Source organism: Mobula hypostoma, chromosome 16, assembly GCF_963921235.1.
Source record: "Mobula hypostoma chromosome 16, sMobHyp1.1, whole genome shotgun sequence".
Classification (NCBI taxonomy): domain Eukaryota; kingdom Metazoa; phylum Chordata; class Chondrichthyes; order Myliobatiformes; family Myliobatidae; genus Mobula; species Mobula hypostoma.
The window spans coordinates 10,910,968-10,936,387 of NC_086112.1; the positions used below are offsets into that span (position 1 = coordinate 10,910,968).

Sequence of the window (25,420 nt, forward strand, 5' to 3'; positions counted from 1 at the left end):
CCCCTCCTGTCTTCTCCTATCATTTCAGATCTCCCCTTCCGCCTCCCACTTTCAAATCTCTTACTAGATCTTCTTTCAGTTAGTCCTGACGAAGGGTCTCGGCCTGAAACGTTGACTGTACCTCTTCCTAGCGATGCTCCTGGCCTGCTGCGTTCACCAGCAACTTTGATGTGTGTTTCTTAAAATCCTTTAATGTATTTGCCTCTACCACCATACCAGGCAGCACATTCCAAACATCTGAATGGAAAAATTTGCCCCTCCCAATCCCCTTTGAGCCTACCTCCTTCTCACCTTCAATGCACGCCATCTGGTATTAGACATTTCAACATTGGGAAACAGATTGTCATAACTGCATGGGTTTCCTCCCAGTGCTCTGGTTTCCTCCCAGATTCAAAAGACATAACAAGTTAATCGGTCACGTGAATGTAATTGGGCGGCGGGAGCTTGTTTGGCCAGAATGGCCTGTTACCATGCTGTATCTCTAAATAAAATTAAGAATTAATAATAATCATTGTTCACTTCCATGTGTTATTTTACCCTTGTCCTGGATTATAATTTGTGTTTGAAAAGTGATATAAATTCATACGTGGGCCAACTATATGCCCACTGAACCAAATATATTTTTGCTTGCTTCATGCTCTTTCTCCTGCCATTATCATTCTTTGCTTTATAATGGCTTTGCTTTTCACTAACACGTGCCAGGAAATTGCTCTTAAACTGCTTAGGAATTATGCCACTGAACTACAATGTATATTTTGATGGGATGGATCACTGCTGAACATAAATTGTGGCTTTACAAAATACAGGCAAAAATGATGCAGACTGGGCATATCACTGTAAAAACTCAAAGCAACACACACAAAGTGCTGGAGGAACTCAGCAGGTCAGGCAGCGTCTATGGAAAAGAGTGCAGTTGATGTTTCAGGCCGAGACCCTTCATCCGGACTGAAAAGGAAGAGGAGAAGTCAGAGTAAGATGTTGGGGGGAGCGGAGGAAGAACTACAAGGTGGTAGGCGATAGGTGAGACTGTGAGAAGGAAAAGGGTGAAGTAAAGAGCTGGGAAGTTGATTGGTGAAAGAGATAAAGGGTTGGAAAAAGGGGGCCCTGATAGGAGAGGGTAGAAAACCATGGAAGAAAGGGAAGGGGCAGGGACACCAGAGGGAGGTGACAGGCAGGTAAAGAGAGAAAATCGACCGTTTACTGTTTTCATCAGATGTTGCCTGGCCTGCTGAGTTCCTCCAGCATTTTGTGTGTGTTGCTTCGGATTTACAGCATCTGCAGATTTCCTCGTGTTTGGTAAAAACTCTTAGCAGTGAACCTACTTAAAATTATCCAGCGAAATGTTTTGCTCAATATCAAAGAATTATTTGTTTTCCTTCTCACATAGCAATGTGTATTATAAGACATAGGAGAAGAAATAAACTATTAGGTGAATCGAGTCAACATTCAATCATGGCTGATTTATTATCCCTCTCAAACCCATTTTCTGCCTTCTCCCCATAACCTTTGACACCCTGACTTATCAAGAACCTATCACACTCCGTTTTAAATATACTTAATGGCTTGGGGTCTACAGTTGACTATGGCAAAGAATTCCACAGATTCACCACCCTCTGGCTAAAGAAATTCCTTCTCATCTTTGTTCAAAATGGATGTCCCTCTATTCTGAGGTTGTGCCCTCTGGTCCTAGACTCCTCAACTATAGGAAATATCCTTTTCACGTATACATTATCTAGGCCTTTCAATATTTGATCAATGAGATTCCCTTCTCCTATTCTTCTTAATTCCAATGAGTACAGGCCCAGAGCCATCAATCTTTCCTCCTACATTACTCTTCAATTACCAGGATCATTCTTGTGAGCCTCCTCGGGATTCTCTCCACTGCCATTACATCTTCTCTTACATAAGGTACCCAAAATCTTGTGCACCAGTTATAAATACTGTTACTAAACTTCCAAAAACAACTGCTGTGAGGAAAATGGAATATGTTTTTCTTACGTAAACACGAGGAAATCTGCAGGTGCTAGAATTTCAAGCAACACACATAAAAGTTGCTGGTGAAGGAAATCTGCAGATGCTGGAATTTGACATTGACTTCTCAAACTTCCACTAATGCCCCACCTCCCCCTCGTACCCCATCCATTATTTATTTATATACACACATTCTTTTTCTCTCAAATCTCTTACTAGCTCTTCTTTCAGTTAGCACTGACAAAGGGTCTCGGCCTGAAACATCCACTGTACCTCTTCCTAGAGATGCTGCCTGGCCTGCTGCGTTCACCAGCAACTTTTATCTACGTTTTTCTTATATTATTTTATCCTTCGTATCATTTTTCAAAAGGAAACTTGTTTTTTTTTTCTCCTGCTTTACATATTGAAGGGAAAATATATTGACATTTTGGTATATTGATGACTATTGGAAAAAGTCATAAATACACCAGAATATATTGATGACTTTTGACCAAGAAGATCAATTAAAGTGAATTACTGTCATCTGAGATGAAATTATGTGTATTATTGTGCTCTTCAAAGACGCCATTTGCTAATACAAACAACAGGAATTCTGCAGATGCTGGAAATTCAAGCAACACACATCAAAGTTGCTGGTGAACGCAGCAGGCCAGGCAGCATCTGTAGGAAGAGGTGCAGTCGACGTTTCAGGCCGAGACCCTTCATCAGAACTAACTGAAGGAAGAGTGAGTAAGGCTCCCCCTCCCCCTCCAACTTTCAAATCCCTTACTCACTCTTCCTTCAGTTAGTCCTGACGAAGGGTCTCGGCCTGAAACGTCGACTGCACCTCTTCCTAGAGATGCTGCCTGGCCTGCTGCGTTCACCAGCAACTTTGATGTGTGTTATTTGCTAATACAAATGATTTTATCTGTATATCACTTGCAGATATTGTGGCATTTTCAGGTAATCTTCAAGTCAGAGGGATTTTTTTTAGTTGTTTTCACTTGTTTTTTTCCTAGTAGATCCATTGAAGGCAAAATGTATTTTGACATTCTTTTGTATAGATAACTAAAGGTCAAAGTTTGAAGTTCAAATAAATTTTATTATTAGACGTACATATATGTCATGACATACAACCCTGAGATTCATTTCCTGCAGGCATACTCAGCAAATCTATAGAATAGTAACAATAACAGGATCAATGAAAGACCAACTAGAGTGCAAAAGACAACAAACTATGCAAATGCAAATGTAAATAAATAACAAATAATAATGAGAACATAGATAAAGAGTCCTTGAAATTGAGTTCAATGGTTGTAGAAAGGTTGTGGGAACAGTTCAGTGACGGGGCAAGTCAAGTTAAGTGAAGTTATCCCCTTTGATTCAAGAGCCCGATGGTTGAGGGGTAATAACTGTTCCTAAACCTGGTGGTGTGAGTCCTGAGGCTCCTGTACCTTCTAGCTTATGGCAACAGTGAGAAAAGAACATGACCTGGATGGTGGGGATCCCTGATGATGGATGCTGCTTTCCTAAAGCAACACATCACGAAATTGGACTCAACTAACTAAACTGAATATTCCTAGCCTGTTTCAGTGACTTTGCGGTTTAATGTTTTATGTTCTGTGCTTTTCACCTGTTCTTTGCTGTTTGCGCGATTTGTCCATTTTCTTGTGCGTTCGATGTCTGATGTTGTCTTTGAACAGGTTCCATGGTGTTTCTTTGTTTTGTGGCTGCCTGTGGGAAAATGAATCTCAGGGTTGTGCACTGCATACATAATAAATATAGTTTGAACTCTGAAACTTTGAATCTTTAATCTTCAAGTCAGTAGGGATATCTTAAAGTACGAGTATAATTTCTGAGAAAGATTGATTTGAAATATTGCTAGAAATATTTAGTAACTTGCTGCAAGATTAGTTTAATTATATATTTGGCAAAGTACGAGTATAATTTCTGAGAAAGATTGATTCGAAATATTGCTAGAAATATTTAGTAACTTGCTGCAAGATTAGTTTAATTATATACTGTATTTGGCAATCTTTTCCAGACATTTGTACGATAGTAAATACTTCGAAGTTCAAAAGAATTCATTATCAAAGTACACATATATCATCATATCTCACCAGCCCTGAGATTCATTTTCTTGCGGGCATACTCTATAAATATAAATAAATAAGAAATAAATATTGAGAACATGAGATGAAGAGTCCTTGAAACTGAGTCCATAGGTTGTAGACTCAGCTTATCCACACAGTTTCAAGAGCCTGATGGTTGAGGCGTGGTAACTGTTCCTGAACCTGGTGGTGTGAGGCCTGAGATTCCTGTACCTCCTTCCCAATATTAGCAGTGAGAAGAGAGCTTTGCCGGATGGCATTGATGACGGATGTGGCTTACCTGCAACAGCACTCCATGTAGATGTACTCGATGGTGGGGAGGGCTTTACTCATGATGGACTGGGCTGCATCAGGTATTTTTTTGGAGGCATTTCTGTTTAAGGGCATTGGTGTTTCCATACTAGGCCACGACGCAGCCAGTCGGGATACTCTCCAGTATCCAGACTACATCTGCTTCCTCTGGAAATAACACGAGTTTTTTTGCATAAGGAATAACTGACTCATGTAATTGAGGTTTTTTTTAAAACATTACCAGTCCAAATAATATTTGTCTTCTCAAGTGAAAGAGGTGTTGGGGAGGCAAAAAATGCAATGGAATTCCTTCAGTTCATTTCTCATAAAAGAGAGTTCTGTTGTCCTGCAGTAATACTGTTAAGTTTCTAAATATAAAATCTGTGAGTTTTCCAAAAATGCCTTTTGAGATTAAAACCAGCCCTGTTTATTTGGAGGTGATGTCATATTTTTATACTTAGTAGCAAAACACCTTCATGAGAAGTTAAATATTTGCTCACTTCCATCATAGGCAAATATAATGTTCCCAGAAACTTCCTGAGGAACCACTTGGATTGTCATTGTGACTTTCATAAAAGGATGGACTTCATGTGGCTACGTGGGATTTAGGATTAAGTAAAAATTATCAGTTTCCCGCTCCAAGGTGTGACACCAAATAACTAAGAAATTGTACGGTTCCTTTCAAAGTGGGGTAAATGGGTGGGTCACGCTGGTCAATCAGCATTCTGTTCAAAGGCCTAGAACTGCAGAAATTCTGCTCAGAATGAGGCCCAAGATGTTATCCAAGAAAAAAACCTTTTGCTCATAAAGATTATTCCTTCCTTTTAAACCAAAACTGTTATCAAGTCGGTTTATTGCTCAAAGTTGTAATGCAAATAGATAGGGTAATTAAAAAGGTGTATGGTGTGTTTTATTTTTGTTAAATAACTTTTATTTAGAGATACAGAGCAGAACAGGCCCTTCCAGCCCTTTGAGCTGCGCTGCCCAGCAACCCCTGACAACCCTGATTTAATACCAACCTAATCACGGGATGATTTACAATGACCAATTAGCCTACCCAGTACATCTTTGGTCTGTGGGAGAAAACCAGAGAAACCGGAGAAAACCTATGGGTTCCACATGGAGGACGTACAGAGACTTATTACAGAGGATGCTGGAAATGAACTCACAACTTTGATGCCCTGAGCTGTAATAGCGTTGCACTAACTGTTACCTGACACCTGACCTTTATTAATTTTGATCTACTGTGACAAATAAATCTTAAATAAAGCTGATCTTTATTTATAACCTCCACAAAGGCCATATTGCAAATGGCAATGTCCAAAGGACCATAAAACGTAGGAGATGAATTAGGCCCTTTGGGGGCCAAATTAGTCTTCCCTATTCCAACATGGCTGATCTATTATCCCTTTTAACCCCATTCTCCAGCATTCGCCTTTGACACCCTGACTAATCAAGAAACTTTCAACCTCTGCTTTAAATATACCCAATGGCTTGGCTTCTACCAAATTCCACAGATTCACCTCCATCTACCCAAAGAAATTCCTCCTCACATCTGTTCTAAATGGACACCCCTCTATTCTGAGGCTGTGCCCTCTGGTGCTACACTCCTCCACTACTGGAAAGTTACTCTCCACATTCACTCTGACCAGGTCTTTCAATATTTAATAGGTTTCAATGAGATTCCCCCTCAATCTTTCTAAACTCTAGTGACTATGGGCCAAGAGCCATCACATGCTTCTCATACATTAACTCGTCCATTCTTGGAATCCTTCTCAATGCTCTGTAGCCTCTCCAATGCTAGCACATCTTTTCTTAGATAAGGTGTCCAAAACTGTCATTGAATGTTGAGGGTAGATGCTTAGTCTCTCCGTTGTTGAGGTGGTTATTGCATGATGTCAGCTCCTGTCTGCTTTGGTCTTACTGCATGCAGGAGTAAGAACACAAGAACTGAGAGCAGGGGTCGGTCTTCTGGCCCATGACGTCTGCTCCACCATTCAATAAGTTCATAGTTCATCTGGATGTGGACTGAGCTCCAGCTAACTGCCATTTCCTTGTAACCCTTTATTCCCTTCCTATGCAAAAATCCATCAAACCGTGTCTTAAATACATATAGATAATGAAGAAGCCTCCACTGCTTCTCTACTTCCTGGGAAAGGCAGTTTCTCCTCATCTCCATCTTAAATAAATAGCAATAAATAGCATGAAATAACAGAGCTCTTTTTCTGGTTATTTCATGCTGTCATTATTTATTACTATTTATTTATATTTGCATTTGCATAGTTTGTTGTCTTCTATACCCTTGCTCTTCCATTGATCCTGTTCACAGTTACGATTCTATAGATTTACTGAATATGCCCACAGGATAAAGAATCTCAGGGTTGTATAGGGTGACATGTATGTGAGTGAGTGTCTGAGTGAAGCCTCCATCGGTCAGGGTCAACCATGGATTTTGCATCCTAGCTATCTAGGTCACAAGCCTGTGCAGTATGACATGGAGGGCAAGCTGTTGCCCATGTAGTAAGCTCCCCTTCTCCATGCATCTGATGAATCCAAGGGAACGGCAGAGACTGATACAGTTTGGTCCCTGCATCATCGCAGGAGTTGCCAGTCAACGTTGAACTCCAGCTCTGGATTTTTCCCTCAGGGTTTACCCCCGAAGTCTTCCCCATGAGCAGGTATGACTGCAAGACAGCGGAGGTTTGAGATCAAAGTTTTCCTAGCCTAGATGAGCAGCCAACCACGGCTGATAAGCCCCATTTGCCCAAAATGACTGGTTTTAAGGCACCAGTAACCTGCCTTTGCCCCTTCTCCTGTTGGTAGAAACTGTTCCACTGGGCTTTGTAGCGAAGACACGTGAAGGCCAGGAGCTGGACTTGATTGTCAGAGGCTATTTGAGGCACATGCTATTGGGAGCATTTAATAGGTAGTGGGAACTGTCGACATTTCCACCCCCGGCTATAACAACCTTAAGGACATGTATGTAATCTGAGAATAAATTTTACTTTGAACTTTGAAATCTATTCCCCTGAATTTTGAGGCTACATCTCCTCGTTCAAGTCTCACTTGCCAATGGAAACAAAATTCCCTGCCCCTATCTCATTTGTGCCTTTTATGATTTTATTTGTTTCTGTACAAACTCCTCTCAAACCTCTGAATTCCACTGAATATGCTGGAATTCAGACTGGCCCTCCCCTCCAGAGTCCATTCCTTCAGCCCATGTTTGGACAAAGGTTCAAAATTTCAAAATACATTTATTATCAAAGCACGTATGCAGTTTACAACCCTGAGATTTGTATTCCCACAGACAGCCACAAAACAAAGAAAACCATGGAACCAGTTCAAAGAAAAACATCAGCCCTCAGCCCCCGGCCCCCATGCACAAAAAAAAAACATGCAAATGGCAACAAAAGAATTCTGAGATGTCAATAAAATTGGAAGAATGCAGAGAAAATTTACAAGAATTTTGATGGGACTTGAGGATCTGAGTTATTGGGAAAGGTTGAATAAATTAGGGCTTTATTTCCTGGAACAAAGGAGAATGAGAGGAGATTTGATAGAGGTATACAAAATTATGGGGGTAATAGATAGAGCTAACACAAGCAGTCCATTTCCTCTGAGGTTGGGTGAAACTAGAACTAGAGGTTAGGGTGAAAGGTGAACTATTTAAAAGGAAGCTGAGTGGGAACCCCTTCAGTCAGAGGGTGGCGAGGATGTGGAGTGAGTTGCTAGTGGAAGTGGTGGATCTAGATTTGATTGCAACACTTAGAGACGTTTGGATAAGTACATGGATGGGAGGGGTATGAAAGGCTCTAATCCAAGCCTGTTTCGATGGGACTGGGCAGAATAACAGTTTGCTACAGACTAGATGGGCAAAAGGAATGTTTCTGTGTGGAGCACTCTATGACTGAGAAGAAGATAAGAAGGTAGGTGTTTTTGTGAGTCGTTTGAATTGTCTATTGTAGTGAGCTGTGAAACCTGAATCATTCTATCTATTCAAGGCTAAGATAGATAGATCTTTGAACTGTGGAGAACTCTATGATTACGGGGATCGGTAGAAATAATGTGAATATGAACACCAGTGACTATATTGTATTATAGAGCAAGCTCAAGGAACCACGTAACCTATTCCTGCTCCTATTCCTTGTATTGTCCTGTAACTGGTAATGGCTTTATAACAAATGTTCAGGTTGAAAGGCCAACCACTGGACCAAAAGCATTAAAAACATTAAGCAAAGCCTTTTCTTAAAATTAGCTCTCAGGGATATTTTTACAAAAGGAAAAGATTACTATGAGCTTTGAGCATTCCTATAGAAGTTCGGCTGAACATTAGTGTTCCACTGACAGTCCAAAGACATTGCAGCACCATTCACTTAGAGTAAACCATTGTGGTTTCCATTTCTCTCAGCTGCCCTGCAATCTTGTGCTAACCTGTTTTTTTATGGATTAGGGTGACTTTTTCCCCACAAGATTCCAGAAATCACATCAGCTAAAGCTTCTTTCATTTGATGTTCCAAGATGAAATCACCACAATTGTTGAAGTTGTACACAGACATCCCACCTCTCCCGGAAGTTCTGGGAGTCTCCCACATATTAATAGTGGCTCCCTGATGCCCGCAAATTATATACAATATCACGGAAATCAATTTTTTTGAGAGCGAGCAAGAGAAAACAAGAGAGAGCGTGAGAATGACCACGAGAGAGAGCGCGCGTGAGAGAGAGAGCGAGAGAGAAAGCAAGCGAGAGCGCTTGAGAGTGCGAGAGCGACCACAAGAGAGAGAGAGAGAGCGCGCGAGCGAGAGCGCACCATGGCAGAGTGTTCCAAAAAATATATAAAACCTACATCACCCCAGACTACACTAAAGTGTACCCCTGCCTAATAGAGGTCAAAATAATGACAGTGTTGCTCGCTGCACTGTTTACAACAGTGACTTTTCTATTGCCTATGGTGGGTTAAGACCGTAAGAGACGTGTTGAGGTGAGTTTAACAGGTGTCATTCATTCATTAGCGTAGCTAACGTTATTTAAACTAGCTGGCTAGCTGCTAAGGAGCTACTCTATTGCAGACATCCCACTTCTCCCAGAAGTCTCCCGCAAATTGATGGTGCTACCTCCCTGAAATGAGTTTTTGCAGGGTGGGATGTCTGACTGTACAAGATGTTGGTGAGGCCTAATTTGGAGTATTGTGTGAAGCTTTGGTCACCTACCTACAGGAAAGATGTCAATAAGGTTGAAGGAATACAGAGAAAATTTACAATGATTTTGCTGGGTCTAGAGGACCTGAGTTATAAGGAAAGGTTGAATATGTTAGAACTTTCTTCCTTAGGATGTGGAAGATTGAAAGTCGCACCCACCACAATGGAAAAAGCCTGCTTGCATTTACCCTCTCTATATCCCTCATAATTTTGTATACCCCTAGTAATTTTGATTGGGTAAATCTAAGAAGGCTTTTTGCGCTGTGATTGGCTGGGACTACAGCCAAAGGTGATGGGTTAAGGGTGTAAAGTGAAAAGTTTAAGGGGAACATAAGGGGAAATTTCTTCACTCAGAAGGTCATAAGAGTGTGGAATGAGCTGCCAGCACAAGTGGTGCCTGTGAACCTGATTTCAACATTAAAGCGGAGTTTTGATAGATACGTGGATGATAGGGGTATGGAGGGCTATGGTCCCGGTGCAGGTCGAATTGGGTAGACAGTTTAAATAGTTTCAGCATGGACTAAATGAATGAAAGGCCCTGTTTTTGTGCTGTTCTTTTCTTTGACTCTATCCAGTAAAGCACACCTCTTCTGAAAATGTGCAACCTAGTACAGAGTCACGGAATCAATATATTAAATAAACAAATTATTTATTTATTTTCAGTTATTCGGAAATACGGTGCAGAATAGTTTGGCCCTTTGAGCCAGCAAACCATAGTTTAACCTTAGCCTAATCATGGGACAGTTTACAATGACCAATGAACCTACCCGGTACATTTTCGGACTATGGAAGGAATCCGGAGCACCCAGAGGGAACCCATGCATTCCATGAGGAGGATGTACAATCTCCTTACATAGACACCGGAATTAATCCCTAAACTCTGATGCACCAAGATGTAACATCATCACGCAATACCAACGTTCCAAAATGCCTTATAGCCACTAAAGGTGTTCTCTTAGTGTCATCGCTGTCAGAGTATTCCTCCTGGACTGGCCTCGCACTTACTCCCCCAAATTATATTTTTTGGAATCATTTTGTAATTATTCCAACTATATTTGCATTCAAAATCTTTGAACTAGTATTGTTGGTAGAATTTAAGAATCCTGGAAAAAATGAATTTCAAACTAGTAATTCAAAGTTTAAAGTAAATTTATTATCAAAGTACATGCTGTATATGTCACCATATACAACCTTGTGATTTATTTTCTTGTGGGTATTCCCAGTAAGTACAAAGAAACAAAAATATATACCATATATATGTAGATGCGCTCAATGGTGGGGAGGGTTTTACCCTTGATGGACTGGGCTGTATCCATTACTTTTTGCAGTCTTTTCCATTCAAGGGAATTGGTGATCCATATGTAGTCATGATGTAACTAGTCAATATATTCTCCAATGGAAACATTATACGTAGTTTGACAATAAATTTACTATGAACTTTGAATCAGTATTTTTATTTTATGTGAATGGTATTTTTGCAACATCAGTGAAATTTAGACCTTGGAAACAGCCTTGGTAAGGTCATATTTTTGGGATAAAGTCATAACTTACCAAAAAGATTGAAGTCTGAAGGGATACATGGAGGAGATTGGGGCTGAGAGGGAAATGGATCAGCCGTGATGAAATAGTGGAGCAGACTCGAAGGGCTAAGTGGCCTAATTCTGCTCCTATTTCTTATGCTCTTATGGTCTTATAAATAAGACATCACGAGACAATGAGCAGCTTCAAGTTGTTGGATATCAACGTCTTAGTGGATCTTTCCTGGACTCAGCACATTGATGTAGCCATGAAGAAGGGTGCGGCGGTGGTTCTACTTTATTGTGAGTTTGAGGGAATTTGACATGTCAACAAAAATTCTTGAAACTTTCTACAGATATACAGTATGGTAGAGAACATTCTGATATATTGCATCATCATGAGTCATATTGTGTAACATGGTGTCATGACAACAGCTTTTCCCGCAATGTCAGGAAGACAAACGTGTTGATCATTAACTTCATGGGGGTTGGGGAGGGAGGTGCACAAACCCCTTAACATCAACAGTGCTGTGATCCAGAGAGCTGAGAACTTTAAGTTCATGAACGTGAACATAGCCAATAACCTGCGCTGCTCTGATCACGTAGATGCTATTGCTGAGAAAGCTCACCAATACCTCCACTTCCTCAGGAGGCTAAAGAAATTTGGCATGTCCCTGTTGAGCCTTACTAATTTTTATTGATGCACCATGGAAAACTTCCCATCTGAATGCATCACAGTTTGGTACAGCAACTGCTCTGCACGTGACCGTAAGAAACTGTAGAGAGTTGTGGTCTCAACTCAGCTCCTCATGGAAGCCAGCCTCCCCTGTACAGACCCTGTCTACACTTCTCACTGCCTCAGTAGAGCAGCCTGCATAATCAAAGACCCCATCCACCTCAGAAATTCTCTCTTCTTCCCCCCTTCCATCAAGCAGAAGATCCAAATGCCTGAAATCACACACCAGCAGACTCAAGGACAGCTTCTATCCCGCTGTTATCAGACTCTTGAAAGTACAATAAGATAGATTCTTGGCCTCACAATCTACCTTGTTATGATCTTGTACCTTACAGTTTACCTGCACTGCACTCTTTCGGTAGCTTTTATATTCTATTCTACATTTTTATTGTTTTACCTTGTTCTACTTCAGTGCGCTGTGTAATGACCTGATCTGTATGAACAGTATTAAAGACAAGCTTTTCACTGTGCCTTTGTGTTGGGGACGTGGCCAAGTGGTTAAGGTGTTTGTCTAGTTACCTCAAGGTTGCTAGTTCGAGCCTCAGCTGTGGCAGCATGTTTGTGCCCTTGAGCAAGGCACTTAATCACACATTGCCCCACACAGGCTTCCAATCTGCGCCTTGTAAGGCATGAAAATGCCTGACACAGGCCTCTCATGGTCTGAGTCGAGGTTCCCCCCCCCCCCCTCCCTCCCTGGTACCTCAGGACCTGCAGCAGCAGGTTCAGGAACAGTTATTACCCCTCAATCATCAGTCTCTTGAACCAAGAGGGATAACTTCACTCAACTTCACTCACCTCAACATTTAACTTTTCTCACAACCTGTGGTCTCACTTCATTTCATATTCTCAATGTTCATTGCTTATTTATTATTATTAATATTATTATTATTATTGTTTCCTCTTTCTCTTTGTATCTGCAGGTTTTTTTTTGCAGTTCAGTTGTCTGCTTCGTTGTGTGCTCTTTCATTGATCATATTGTGTCTCATTGTAATTACTGTGATCACCCTACCAGAGAAGGAATTTCAGGGCTGTATATTGTGGCACATACAGTACTGTGCAAAAGTCTTATCTATAAATATATAGCTATGATGCCTAGATTTTTGCACAGCTCTGAAGTAATGTAATGTTTTGCACTTTACTGCTGCCCCAAAATAAACACATTTCATGACATATGTGAGTAATGATAAATCTGATTCTGATCTGGGTCTCTATTATGGACTGAGAGGAGGGGGAGTGGGAAGCACCAGAGAGACATTCTGTAATGATCAATAAACCAATTGTTTGGAATCAAATGACCTTGCCTGGAGTCTCAGGGCTGGATGTGTCTGCACCTGCACCACCCCCTTCCCCCAGCATTCCTTCTCTGCTCCCTATCCCACACCCCTCCCGCGACACTTTATACGCTCACCATTCCAACATCCTTTGCTCCACCAGATTTACAAACTCACTGTCCCCTCTATGTTGAGAAATACATTACTGTGCAAAAGACTTAGGCACCCTAGCTATATATATGTGCCTAAGCCTTTTAGTACTGTATGTACTTTGATAATAAATTTACTTTGAACTTTGAACTACACATAACAATAATAAACTAATTATAATTTGAATATCGTTGTTTCTTTTTGCATTAATTGAATGCTTCAGCCAGGCAGAAAGCACTGGCGCTGGTCGTTCTGAACTGGTGAGTCTTCTTTGTTGTCATAGCTAAATAAAGAAAGGGATGCCTTGTAATGTAATGCAGCTCAGTTAGATTTAAAGAACACTTTTATTCAAACCATTGAATCGGAAATGGAGAACTAATACAGGCTATACACGTAATCCTTGCCCATGTGCTCTGGTAACAGAAATATAATTGCTTTCTTTATAGATACCCAGTGATCTGAGAAATAATTTACCTTTTAATATGATGCTATGATGTAACATGATAATATCTATAATAGGAATGACAATAGAAAGGGTATAGATAGGGTAAATGCAAGCAGAATTTTTCCACTGAGGGTGGATGAAACTAGGACTAGAGGGTGAAGAGTTAAGAGTTTAAGGAGAACATGAAGGGGAACTTCTTCACTCAGAGGGTAGTGAGAGAATAGAAAAAGCTGCCAGAAGAAGTGGTGGACGTGGGTTCGATTTCAGCATTTAAGAGAAATTTGGATAGGTGCATGGATGGAAATGCTATGGAGGGCTATGGTCTGGGTGTAGGTCGATGATACTAGACATATGAACAGTTCAGCACATACTAGATGGGCCAAAGGGCCTGTTTGTGTCCTGTAGTGTTCTATATCTATACAGTTCTCTATACTCCCTTACAATGACTCAGCTACATTGCAGAATAATAACTTTAAAGATATGATAGAAATGGTGTCGTGGTTTGCTTCTAATATTGTTCAATAAGACTTCTAATATTTTAATTGTTTACTATAGGACAATATAGGTGATTACCCAGCATGTTAGGCATATTAAGGCACCGGTAGATTGTTATAGAAGAAGCTTAGAATCAATTTGGAATTGGTTATTTAGGATCAGAGTAGAATCAGGTTTACTACCGCTGATAAATGGTTATGTCGTGAGCTTTGATGTTTTGCGGCAGCAGTATAGTGCAATAAATAATTTTTTAAAACTGTAATTTACAATAAGAAATATTTTTACAAGTAAATAAGTAAGTAGTACAGTAAGAGGTGTAGCATTCATGGGTTCATTGTCCATTCAGAAATCCAATCGCAGAGTGGAAGAAATGTTCCTAAACTGCTGAGTTTGTATCTTCTGGCTTCTATACCTCTTCCCTGACGGTCGCAATGAAAAGTGGGAATGCGCCATATAATGTGGGTTCTTACTCATGGATACCATCTTCTTAGGGCTTTGCCTTTCGAAAATATCTTCGATGTTGGGGAGTGCCCACGATGGGGCTGCTGAGTTTGGAACCCTCTGCAGCTTTTCCTGATCTGTGTTTTGGAGGGTCCATATCAGGCTGTGATGCAACCAGTCAGAATGTTCACCAAGGCACATTTATTGAAACTTGCTTGGGTCTTTGGTGACACGCCAACGCTCCTCTGGTGTGACTTTGGTACATCTCCGCATCACAATTTGGAATTCTGCCAACAACAAGCTGTGTCATCGCCAAACATTTAATGAGATTCATCCACCAACTAGTAATTTCCCTTCTGCATGGCTAGGCTACAGATTTTCTGTACTTTTACTTGGAGTTGATTGAAATATCACAGTTATCTTTTATCGATTTGTTTTGGGTAACTTTCTTCGATCTTAATACATCCACTGATTTTACTCTGTTTTGCTTCCCTAACAGGAGAATTATGTGAACCCAATCCATGTGAGAATGGTGGTACGTGCATGGCAGGGTTGGCAGAGGGATCATTTTCATGTGAGTGTCCTGAAGGATTCACAGGTCCCAGCTGCTCTAGTATTGTGGAGGTTGGTAAGTGTAAGCACAGACCTCGGCAACACCTATTTCTTGCATGCCTGCCTCTTCTAACACTACTGAATATTAACCTGTGCCATGGAACCGGATAATCGTACTCCAGCACCTGTTATGTTCTTGCTACCTTGTCCTGTCTCATATCTTTAAATGCTTGCTGTTTTTATTATTTGTTATATATTACTAACTAATTGTGGGAGAATATTATTAATTTTTTTCTATTTAAGAACCATAAAGATAATTAGGTTCAGTGACTGCAAGTTTTTTGGAGACAAGTATTATGTCTTTATATTAACCATAGGTTAATGAGAATGAAACTGTTTTCAAATGAACATTACTTCAACTGTTCCACAATATACATATCAGTTTAAAATATTATAAAACTGAACCTTAAAAGAAATTTATTTTAATTACCTATATGAGATTGATGCATAATATAAATGGAGAGCCATGTGATACGTTTTGTAACTTAGCATTCATTCAGTGTTAGCTCAACACAAGCATGCAAAACAAAATTATATTTACCATTAAATTCTTTCTGTAGTGATTTCATGGGTGCAGCGTGATATAACTTTATACCTATTGGAAATGGATACTAGAAACACGAAGGTTGAGCAAATAGGCACAGTAGTATAGCACTTAGTGTAATGCTATTACAGCACCAGCAACCTGCGTTCAATTCCCGTTGCCGTGTGTAAGGATATAGTACAATCTTCCCGTGACTATGCGGGTTTCCTCCGAGTGCTCCGAGTTCCTCCCACATTCCAAATACGTATGGGTTAGTAGGTTAATTGGCCACTTGGGTGTAGTTGCGCTGTGCATGCTTGTTGGGATGGGAAGGCCTGTTACTGTACAGTATCTTTAAATAAATTCTTTCAAAGATTACCTTTATTTGTCACATGTGCATTGAAACATCATCAGATTAAGTCAGTGAGGATCGTCCTGAACACCCTGGGATTGTCACACTTCCAACACCAACATACGAGGGGTGATTGATAAGTTTGTGGCCTAAGGTAGGAGGAGTCAATTTTAGAAAACCTAACACATTTATTTTTCCTACATTTACACACTTAGTCCAGCGGTCGTGGAGCACATGGATCCCTTCTTTGTAGAAGTTGGCGTCTTGGACCTCCAGTAGTGGTCCACAGCAGGGGTGATTGATAAGTTTGTGTCCTGAAGGAGATGTTATTAACTTAAAACTTTCTGCATTTTCACTCAAAGAGTTGAACTGCATGTGCCTGTAATGAGAGCTGTATAACTCATCTCCTTCTACCTTAGGCCACAAACCAATCAATCACCCCTGCTGTGGACCACCTGGAGGTCCAATACGCTCTTGTTACATGCACGTGCAGTTCAACTCTTTGAGTGATAATGCAGAAAGTTTGAAGTTAAGAACTCATCTCCTGTTACCCGAGGCCACGAACTTATCAATCACCCCTTGCTGCATGCGCATAATTTACTAATTGTAACCTGTACACCTAGGGAGTGTGGAGGTGACTGAAGGACACAGGGAAACCCATGCGGTCAGGCACAGAACGTACAAACTCCTTACAGACAGCAGTGGGAATTGAACCCCGATCAGTGATCACTGGCGCTGTAATCCTGTTATACAAACCACCTTCCTTTTAAGAAGAATTAATTGATCCTTTTTGTTTCAACCAGAATGAAACTCTTTCTCTGAAATATAAAGCAGAGGTTGATAGATTCTTGATTAGTCAGGGCATCAAAGGTTACAGGGAGAAGGCAGGAGAATGGGGTTGAGAGGTGTTGTGTATTTAATTCTTAAATAATACTTGAGTAATCCAGTATATGTAGTGGTTGATTAAGCATTCTTGTTCGTTTAAACTATAATTATGGATGATATGTAAAATATAATAAAATATAATATGATGCTAATTGCATATGTCATTATGCAACTACGAAATGTGTAGATCACTTAAAGTAAAAGACAAAGTTACACTCACTTTCTTGAACTCTCATGTCTTTCCTTGAATCAGTTTAATGTTTTGAAATTACAAAACATAACAAGAGGGATAATAAATCAGCCATGATAGAATGGCAGAGCAGACTCTATGGGCCAAATGCCCTAATTCTCCTCCTTTGTCTTATGTCTTAAATCACAGTTTTTTAGATGTGTGAGTAAATGTATGTTATATTCAAAAATTTACAAAGAAAATCTAAGGTCATGTGAGATTTGAATTTTACGTTACTGTGAATATTATGTCTAGCTAAGTCAAAGAGAAATCATGTAACTAAGGAATTTTGTGCTCAGCTATAGCTATGTGCACTAAGACCAATTAGCACTAGGTCTTATTATATAAGTGACACAAAAACATGGATAGGAACAGACTTCCCGTATTCCTCAGAATTCACAGGCCTTGACACCAGAGGAAAATTGACCACATGTGCAGCCAAGTGACTAAGTTAACAGAAATCATTGTAGATCAGAAGAGGGGGAAAAATCCTCAGTGGCTGAACTCATTTTAGTAGGAAGAGTGAGAAGAGTCAATTTAGGTGATCTGGTAAAATTCTAGAGGATGTGTACATACCAAGTTCAAAGTAAATTTTATCATCAAAGTACAGATATGTCACTATATACATCCCTGAGATTCATTTTCCTGTGGGCATACTCAACAAATCTATCGAACAGTAACTATAACAGGATCAATGAAAGATCAACCAGAGTGCAGAAGACAACAGACTATGCAAATGCAAATATAAATAAATAGTAATAAATAAAGAGAACATAAGATAATGAGATAAAGAGTCCTTAACGTGAGATCATTGGTTGTGGGAACATTTCAGTAATGCGGCAAGTAAGTGTAGTTATCCTCTTTTATTCAAGAGCATGATGGCTGAGAGGTAGTAACTGTTCTTGACCCTGGTAGTGCGAGTCCTGGGGCTCTTGTACCTTCTTCCTGATGGCAGCAGTGAGAAGAGAGCATGTCCTGGGTGGTAGGCTGTGTGATGATGGATGCTGCTTTCCTACAACCGTGTTTCATGTAGATGCGCTCAGTGGTGGGGAGGGATGTTTGAAATTGTTGGACAGTTACTGGAATAGGCAGAAGTGCATATGAGAATTTAGAGTTCATTAGTAGAGGTACAGAGTGCGAAGCAGGGAGTTATAGGATCAAAGAGTTGTACAGAAGCACCTTTACTTCCTGAGAAAACTAAAGAAATTTGGCCTGTCCCCTAAAACCCTCACTAATTTTTATAGATGCACCGTAGAAAGCATTCTTCTAGGGTGCATAACAACCTGGTATGGAAGTTGTCCAGTCCAAGACCGGAAGAAGCTGCAGAAAATCGTGAACATGGCACAGCACATCACACAAACCAATCTCCCGTCCTTGGACTCACCTTACACCGCACACTGTCAGAGCAGTGCTGCCAGGATAATCAAGGACACGACCCACTCAGCCAACACACTTTTTGTCCCTCTTCCCTCCGGGAGAAGGCTCAGGAGTTTGTAGACTCGTACAGCCAGATTTGGGAACAGCTTCTTTCCAACTGTGATAAGACTGCTGAACAGATCCTGACCTGGATCTGGGCCGTACCCTCCAAATATCCGGACCTGCCTCTCGGTTTTTTTGCACTACTTTACTTTCCATTTTCTATTTTCTATTTATGATTTATAATTTAAAGTTTTAATATTTACTATCGATTTGTACTCCAGGGAGTGGGAAGCGCAGAATCAAATATCGCTGTGATGATTGTACGTTCCAGTATCAATTGTTTGGCAACAATAAAGTATATGGTATAAAGAATTGAAAAAGAGCCCTAAATCTACCACATCAATATCCATCAGCATTAATCCCAACAAACATGCAATAGATCCACCCTGCTGTCCTAACTGGGATAGAGTTTCTCTTAAATGGCGCAATTATATAATCTTCCTGAAACAAAAGTTAGGTCACAAATACAATAATGTATCTAATTCAGGTCACGGCACTTTAGAAAGCAAGCAAATTTTTAAGAGAGATTGCAGAAGAAAATTATTATTGCCTTTCTGGGGATGAGGATTTTTAGATGCGATTCATAAGGTAAGGTGAGCTTTATTTGTCACACGTACATTGAAACATCAAAACACACAGTGAAATGCACTGCTTGCATCAAATCAAATCAAATCAGCGAGGAATGTGCTGGGGGCAGCCTGCAAGTGTCGCCACTATTGTGACGCCAACATAGCATGTTCACAACTCACTAACCCTAACAAGTATATTTTTGGAATGTAGAAGGAAATCAGGACACCCAAAGGGAAAACATGCGGTAACAGAGAAAATGTGCAAACTCCTTATAGACTGCTGTAGGAATTGAACCCCTGGTATAGTTAAACAATTGCGTTAACCGCTAAGCTACCGTGCTGCCCATTGCTGCCCCAATTTAGATTGAGAGCATTCTCCTTCATGAAAGTACAAACAGAGAGGATTTACATCGGTGGCACACCAGTGGAAAGTTTCAAACTCCTGGGAGTGCACATCTCATACAATCTCTCATGGTGCCAGAACACCTCCTACAGAATCTGGAAAGCTCGCCAACACCTCTACTTTCTGAGGAGGCTGAAGATTGCTGGAGTGGGCAGACCAATACTTACAACCTTCTACAGGTGCGCAATAGAGAACATCCTAACGTGCTTCACCACTGCTTGGTATGGAAACTGCACTGCAGCGGACAGTAGTTAAAACTCCCCAATGCATCACCAGCACCAACCGACCTGCCATCAAGAATATATATACAGAAATGTACCCGAAAAAGGGCCAGTAACATCATTAAGGATCCCTGCTCATGGACTGTTTGTTCCACTCCCATTAGGAAGGAAGCTACGTAGCATCCATACCAGGACCACCAGACTGTCATAAGGAGGTGTTGTTAGCGGACTCAAATGCAAGACACAGACACTGAAGTACTAGGAACTGGACTTTGTTTATTAAGAATGCTAGGGAAGCCAAGGAGCGAGGACAAAATGATAACACGAAGGTAGACGTAGAGTGACAACCTGGACTTGAACTGGAAAACCTGGACTTGTACTTGGAACTTGACCCTCGACTTGGACTTGGAACTTGATTGTCGCCTTGGACACAGGACATAGAACACTGAGCTGGGGCTCCTCGTTGAACACAGGTCATAGAGCCGGGACTCTTCTTAGACACAGGGCACAAAATATTGGGACCGTTCCCCCCTCAGAGTAGCGGCAAATGGCTGGACATACCCAGCGGAGGAGAGGACACAGAGAAACAAAACCACACAATGATAGACTGTTATTTATCTTGACAGGGATTCTGACAAGGTTACTGACGATGTTACTGATGAGGTTACTGCCAAGGTTACTGCCGAGGACGGTCCAGCAAGGAATCATTGGACCCTAGAGCCATCTATGTTGCCAGCCCGAAACAAGAATCAGGTGCCTCAATTAAGGCACCCAACGGAACAAGGGAAAAACAGAATAACTGGAGTACAGAATCCACGGACCGGACCGTGAACTGGAATGCAGACATCACGGACCGGACCATGACACAGACTCAAAAACAGTTACTTTCCCTTAGTAGTAAAGCTGATCAACATTTCCACCCACTAACCCACCCCTCCACTCCCACCACTATTTTATTATTTTCTGTCAATCACCTTCTGTACAAACACTCCTGTGCCTAATGTCACTTCATGGACATACAATCGATCTCTGTATATAAGCCATCTTATATATTTATCCATATTTATTGTGTTTTTCTAAATTATTGTGTTCTTTATCTTATTGTGTTTTTTCTTATTCTGCATTGGATCGGGATTAACAATTATTTTGTTCTCCTTTACACCTGTGTACTGGAAATGACATTAAACAATCTTGAATCTTGAATCTTAATGGAGATGTATGGGTTCATGGCATGTTTAGTGTATAGTAGATAAACAGTGGGAATCAGTTCCCATCAGCAGATGGTTCAAGGACTCTAGGGGGTCACAGAATAACAATACAGAGGAAATGCAAAGCAAGTATTACGAAGATAGTTTGAGCACATTAGGGCTTTTTCTATGGAGTGAAGGAGGATAAGAGGTGACTTGATAGAGGTGTACATGGTCATAAGAAGATTAGATTGAATGGACAGCCAGAGATTTTCTTCCAGGATGAAATTACTAATATAAGAGAGCATCATTTTAAAGTGATCAGAGAAAGTAAAGATGGGAAAGATGGGGGGGGGGCGGGGAGAGATTGTCAGAGGGAAGTGTTTACACTGTGAGTGGTGAGTGTATGGAATGATGGTAGAGCCAGACAGATTAGGGATATTTGAGAAACCCTTAGGCTAAGACTTACTACTACTACTACTACTACTACTACGTTGACTCAGGCCTAGGGGGCCAGCGTCAGGCACAATGACGGACTCTCCACTTCTCCCTCTCCCTCATCAGTGTGTTCAGTTCATCTACGTTAGCCGCGCCGCTGTCTTCTAGGAGCGTGTTGACCATAGTCTTGGGAGGGTGCCCAGGGTTCATCCTCCCGTGCTCGGCCTCCCATATGATGACTAGGCTGGCAGGTAGCACAGGGTGGCGTAGACAGTGTCCCGCTAGTTGCAGTCTTCTCACCTCGATTTTAGTGGTGAGCATCAGTAAGTTGTTATAGAGCTCGACGTTCGTCATGTGTTGTTGCCAACTCCCGTCAAGAGCCATCCAGAGCATTCATGTATAGCAACCATCTAGAGACTTTCGCATCATCCTGGTGAGTGTCCATGTCTCGCATCCGTACGTGAGAATGGACTCTATGACTGCTATGAAAATCCTCTTTTTAAGCCCTCTGGTCAGGTTCAACTTCCAGATTTCCTTCATGTTGTTCATAGCCCTCCACGCCAGCGCCTTCCATATCTTCATGTCCTTCTCCAAACTCATCATTCTTGACCCGAGGTATTTGTAGTCAAAGACTTTCTTAATGGTATCATTCTCTACGGTCTTGAGAGTACCTTCGTCACAGTTAAACGCCATGTACTCTGTCTTCTTAGCATTTAGGTGAAGTCCAACTTTATTGCATTCTATTTCCACTAAGACTTGGGCACATGAAGTGTAGAAAGAATGGGGGCTGTGTCGGAGGGAACTGTTAGATTGATCTTCGAGTGTTAAAGGATCAGCACAACATCATGAATTGAAGGGCCTGTATTGTTCTCTGCTGCTCTGCTGTTCTCTGCCCATCGTTCTATCACAATTCCAATGATCCTGGTTCAGATGTGACTTCTGGTGCTGCTTATGTGAAGTCCTTCCCCTGCTTGCTCCAGTTTCATCCCAGGCCAGAAAGACGTGGATAGTAGGATGTTAATTGGCTTCTACTGTAAATGACCCCAGATATGCAGGTGAGCGGTACAATCAGAGGGCAGTTTAGAGACAACAAAATGCTATGGGTAGGACTTGCATAGATGGCTGCTTGATCATCTTTGTGGATTCAAAGGCTCTAACAACAGTTGTTGATTGTATTCTGAGATTGACTGACTTCAATCACGTAGAGTGTAAAATGTACCGTGGTATTGAATTGCCATGCTGATGATTCTGTGAGCAGCTGCAGGAGTGCATGTAAAATCAGAATCAGAATCAGGTTTAATATCATTGGCATATGTCATGAAATTTGTTGTTTTGTGGCAGCAGTACAGTCCAATACATAATAATAAAAAAACTGAAAATTATATTAAGGGAAAAATCATGAGCAAGTTTTCATGGATTCATTGTCCATTCAGAAACCTGACAAGAGGAAAGGAAGCTGTTTCAGACATGTTGAGTGTGTGTTTTCAGGTTCCTGTAACTCTTCCTTGATAGTATCAATGGGAAGAGGGTGTTTGTTCGTTCGTTACTTGACATGACTTTTATTTTATGACTTGGGCAATCATGGTCTTTCCATGACCATGATTGTTCTTGGCAAATTTTTCTACAGAAGTGGGTTGCCTTTGCCTTCTTCCGGGCAGTTTCTTTACAAGATGGGTGACCCCAACCATTATCAATACTCTTCAGAAATTGTCTGCCTGGCATCAGTGGTCGCATAACCAGGACTTGCGATGTGCACCTCCTACAACCATCCACCACCTGTGCCCATGGCTTCACGAGACCCTGATCGGGGGTTGTTAAGCAGGTATCACAGCTTGCCCAAGGGTGACCTGCAGGTTAGCGGAGGGAAGGAGCACCTTACACCTCCTTTGGTAGAGACATATCCCACCCTGCCACCCTGTCCTGGGAGATGTGGTCCTTTAATGACGGATACTGCTTTTCTGAGGCATCGCCTCAAAAGCTCAACAGCTTAGGATTATTTTTAAACAACCAACAATCTTCCAGAGAAACTCAGCAGGTTGTGTGCATCTGTAGGGGGAAAGGAACTGTCAGAAATTCGCGTTCCTCCAACAGATTGTTTATGGCTTCATATTTCAGATTCTGCTGTCTCCTGTGTCTCAAATCTTTTTTTTAACAATGCTTGCCTTTGTTCTAATTTCCCTACCTAACTACCAAATGTAACTACGATGCAAAATTTCTTGCAGAGCAACTTGTAAATAAAATATGCATGATATCAGTGAACAAATGAAGGAATGCATGTCAGCAATTTTAAAACAGAATTTGAAAGAGAATTGTAATTCTGATTTTCACCATTTGAAGCTTGCTACCAAATCTGGAACAAAAACAAGGGAGAAATGATTTCAGAGAAAATAATCAGTCTGCTTGTGCTCTTTGTCTGAGATATTCCCAACAAGGATTCTGCTGAAGCCAAGTGCCTGCAACTCTTTATTTCCGTGGAAGATGTCAAAGCCAGAGATTCCTACAAGTTCATCCTATCAAAATCATGGGGATTGTTGGTGAGGCCAAGGTGTATCACATTCAAGCACAGGGACAGAAAGCAAGAGTGCATTAGAAGCAAGAGATGACTGTGGAACATTAAGAAAAAACTCAAGATAATAAGGCCAAGTTCGCATGGAAATTACATTTGACCAATTATTTGAAGAAGTATCTAGTGTACCACACCTGGGTTTCCATGGGCATTTGATAAGGTGAAGTGTCAAAGTTAATTTAAGGAAAAAAGCTTAACATGTAGGAGATAACATACTGGCACGGTTGGTAGATTGGCTGACTGATAGGAAACCGACTATCAGAATCAGAATCATGTTTATTAATTATTCTATTTTACTTAGACATATAGAGCAGATGAGCTGCTCCACCAAGCAACCCACCTATTTAACCCTAGCCTAATCATAGGATAATTTACAATGACCAATTAACCAACCTACCGGTACATCTTTTGGAATACACATGAATGCAGCTGAATGAAACAGCTGGGACCAGGGAGCAAAACACTGAACCAACAGTCGCACACAGTACATATAACACATATATTTATGATAGCCAAAAAGCATAGTTACATAAAAAAACATTCAAAAATAATAATATATCCCAGGCCCCTGAGGGTCACGGCTGCGTAGATGTCCTGGAAATGAGGATATTGATGGGATTGCAGAGGTACTGGTACAACTAAATTAGCCATCATCCAGTTAATATGACGCAAACTCAATTTCAAAGTACATTTATCATCAAAGTATGTATATGTCACCATAAACTACTCTGATATTCATTTTCTTGCGGGCATTTACAGGAAAATAAACATTTATGATGAACTATAATAAAGATTGACAAACAAGCAATGTGCAAAATGAGACAAATTGTCCAAAAAAATATTGAGAACATAAGTTGTAAAGAGTCCTTGAAATTGAGTTTGTAGGTTTGTGGAATTAGTTTGTAGTTGATGTGAGTGAAGTCATCCACACCAGTTCAGGAGCCTGATATTTGTAGGGTGATAGCTGTTCCTGAACCTGGTGCTGTGAGACCTAAGGTGCCAGTACCTCCTTCCTGATGGCAGGAGGAAGTAGAGAGCATAGTCTGGATGGTAGGAATCCTCGGTAATGGATGCTGCTTTCATGCAGCACTCCCTGTAGATGTGCTCAATGGTGGGTAAGCACATTGAGAATTTCCAGTAATGCCCCCCACCCCCTCTCCTTCACCATTTCCCATTCTCCTTTTCCTTCTCTCACCTTATCTCCTTCCCACCCATCGCCTCCTCGTTCTCTTTTTTCGATGGCCTTGGATCTTTTTCACTGATTTACTTCCCAGTTCTTTACTTTCATCCCTCCCTCTTCAGGTTTCACCCATCACCTTGCGTTTCTCTCTCCCCTCCCCTCACCTTTTAAATC

General features: G+C 41.0%; 1 protein-coding gene across 3 annotated transcripts in view; it reads left to right on the forward strand.

Moving 5' to 3' along the window:
• LOC134357219 (EGF-like repeat and discoidin I-like domain-containing protein 3) overlaps window positions 1-25,420 on the forward strand; it is a 294,825-nt gene that overhangs the window by 60,861 nt on the left and 208,544 nt on the right. For all 3 annotated transcript variants that reach the window (XM_063068512.1, XM_063068511.1, XM_063068510.1), the window contains exon 2: window positions 15,102-15,230. In XM_063068512.1, the coding sequence (XP_062924582.1) occupies window positions 15,102-15,230 (129 nt within the window). The remainder of the gene's footprint in view (window positions 1-15,101; window positions 15,231-25,420) is intronic.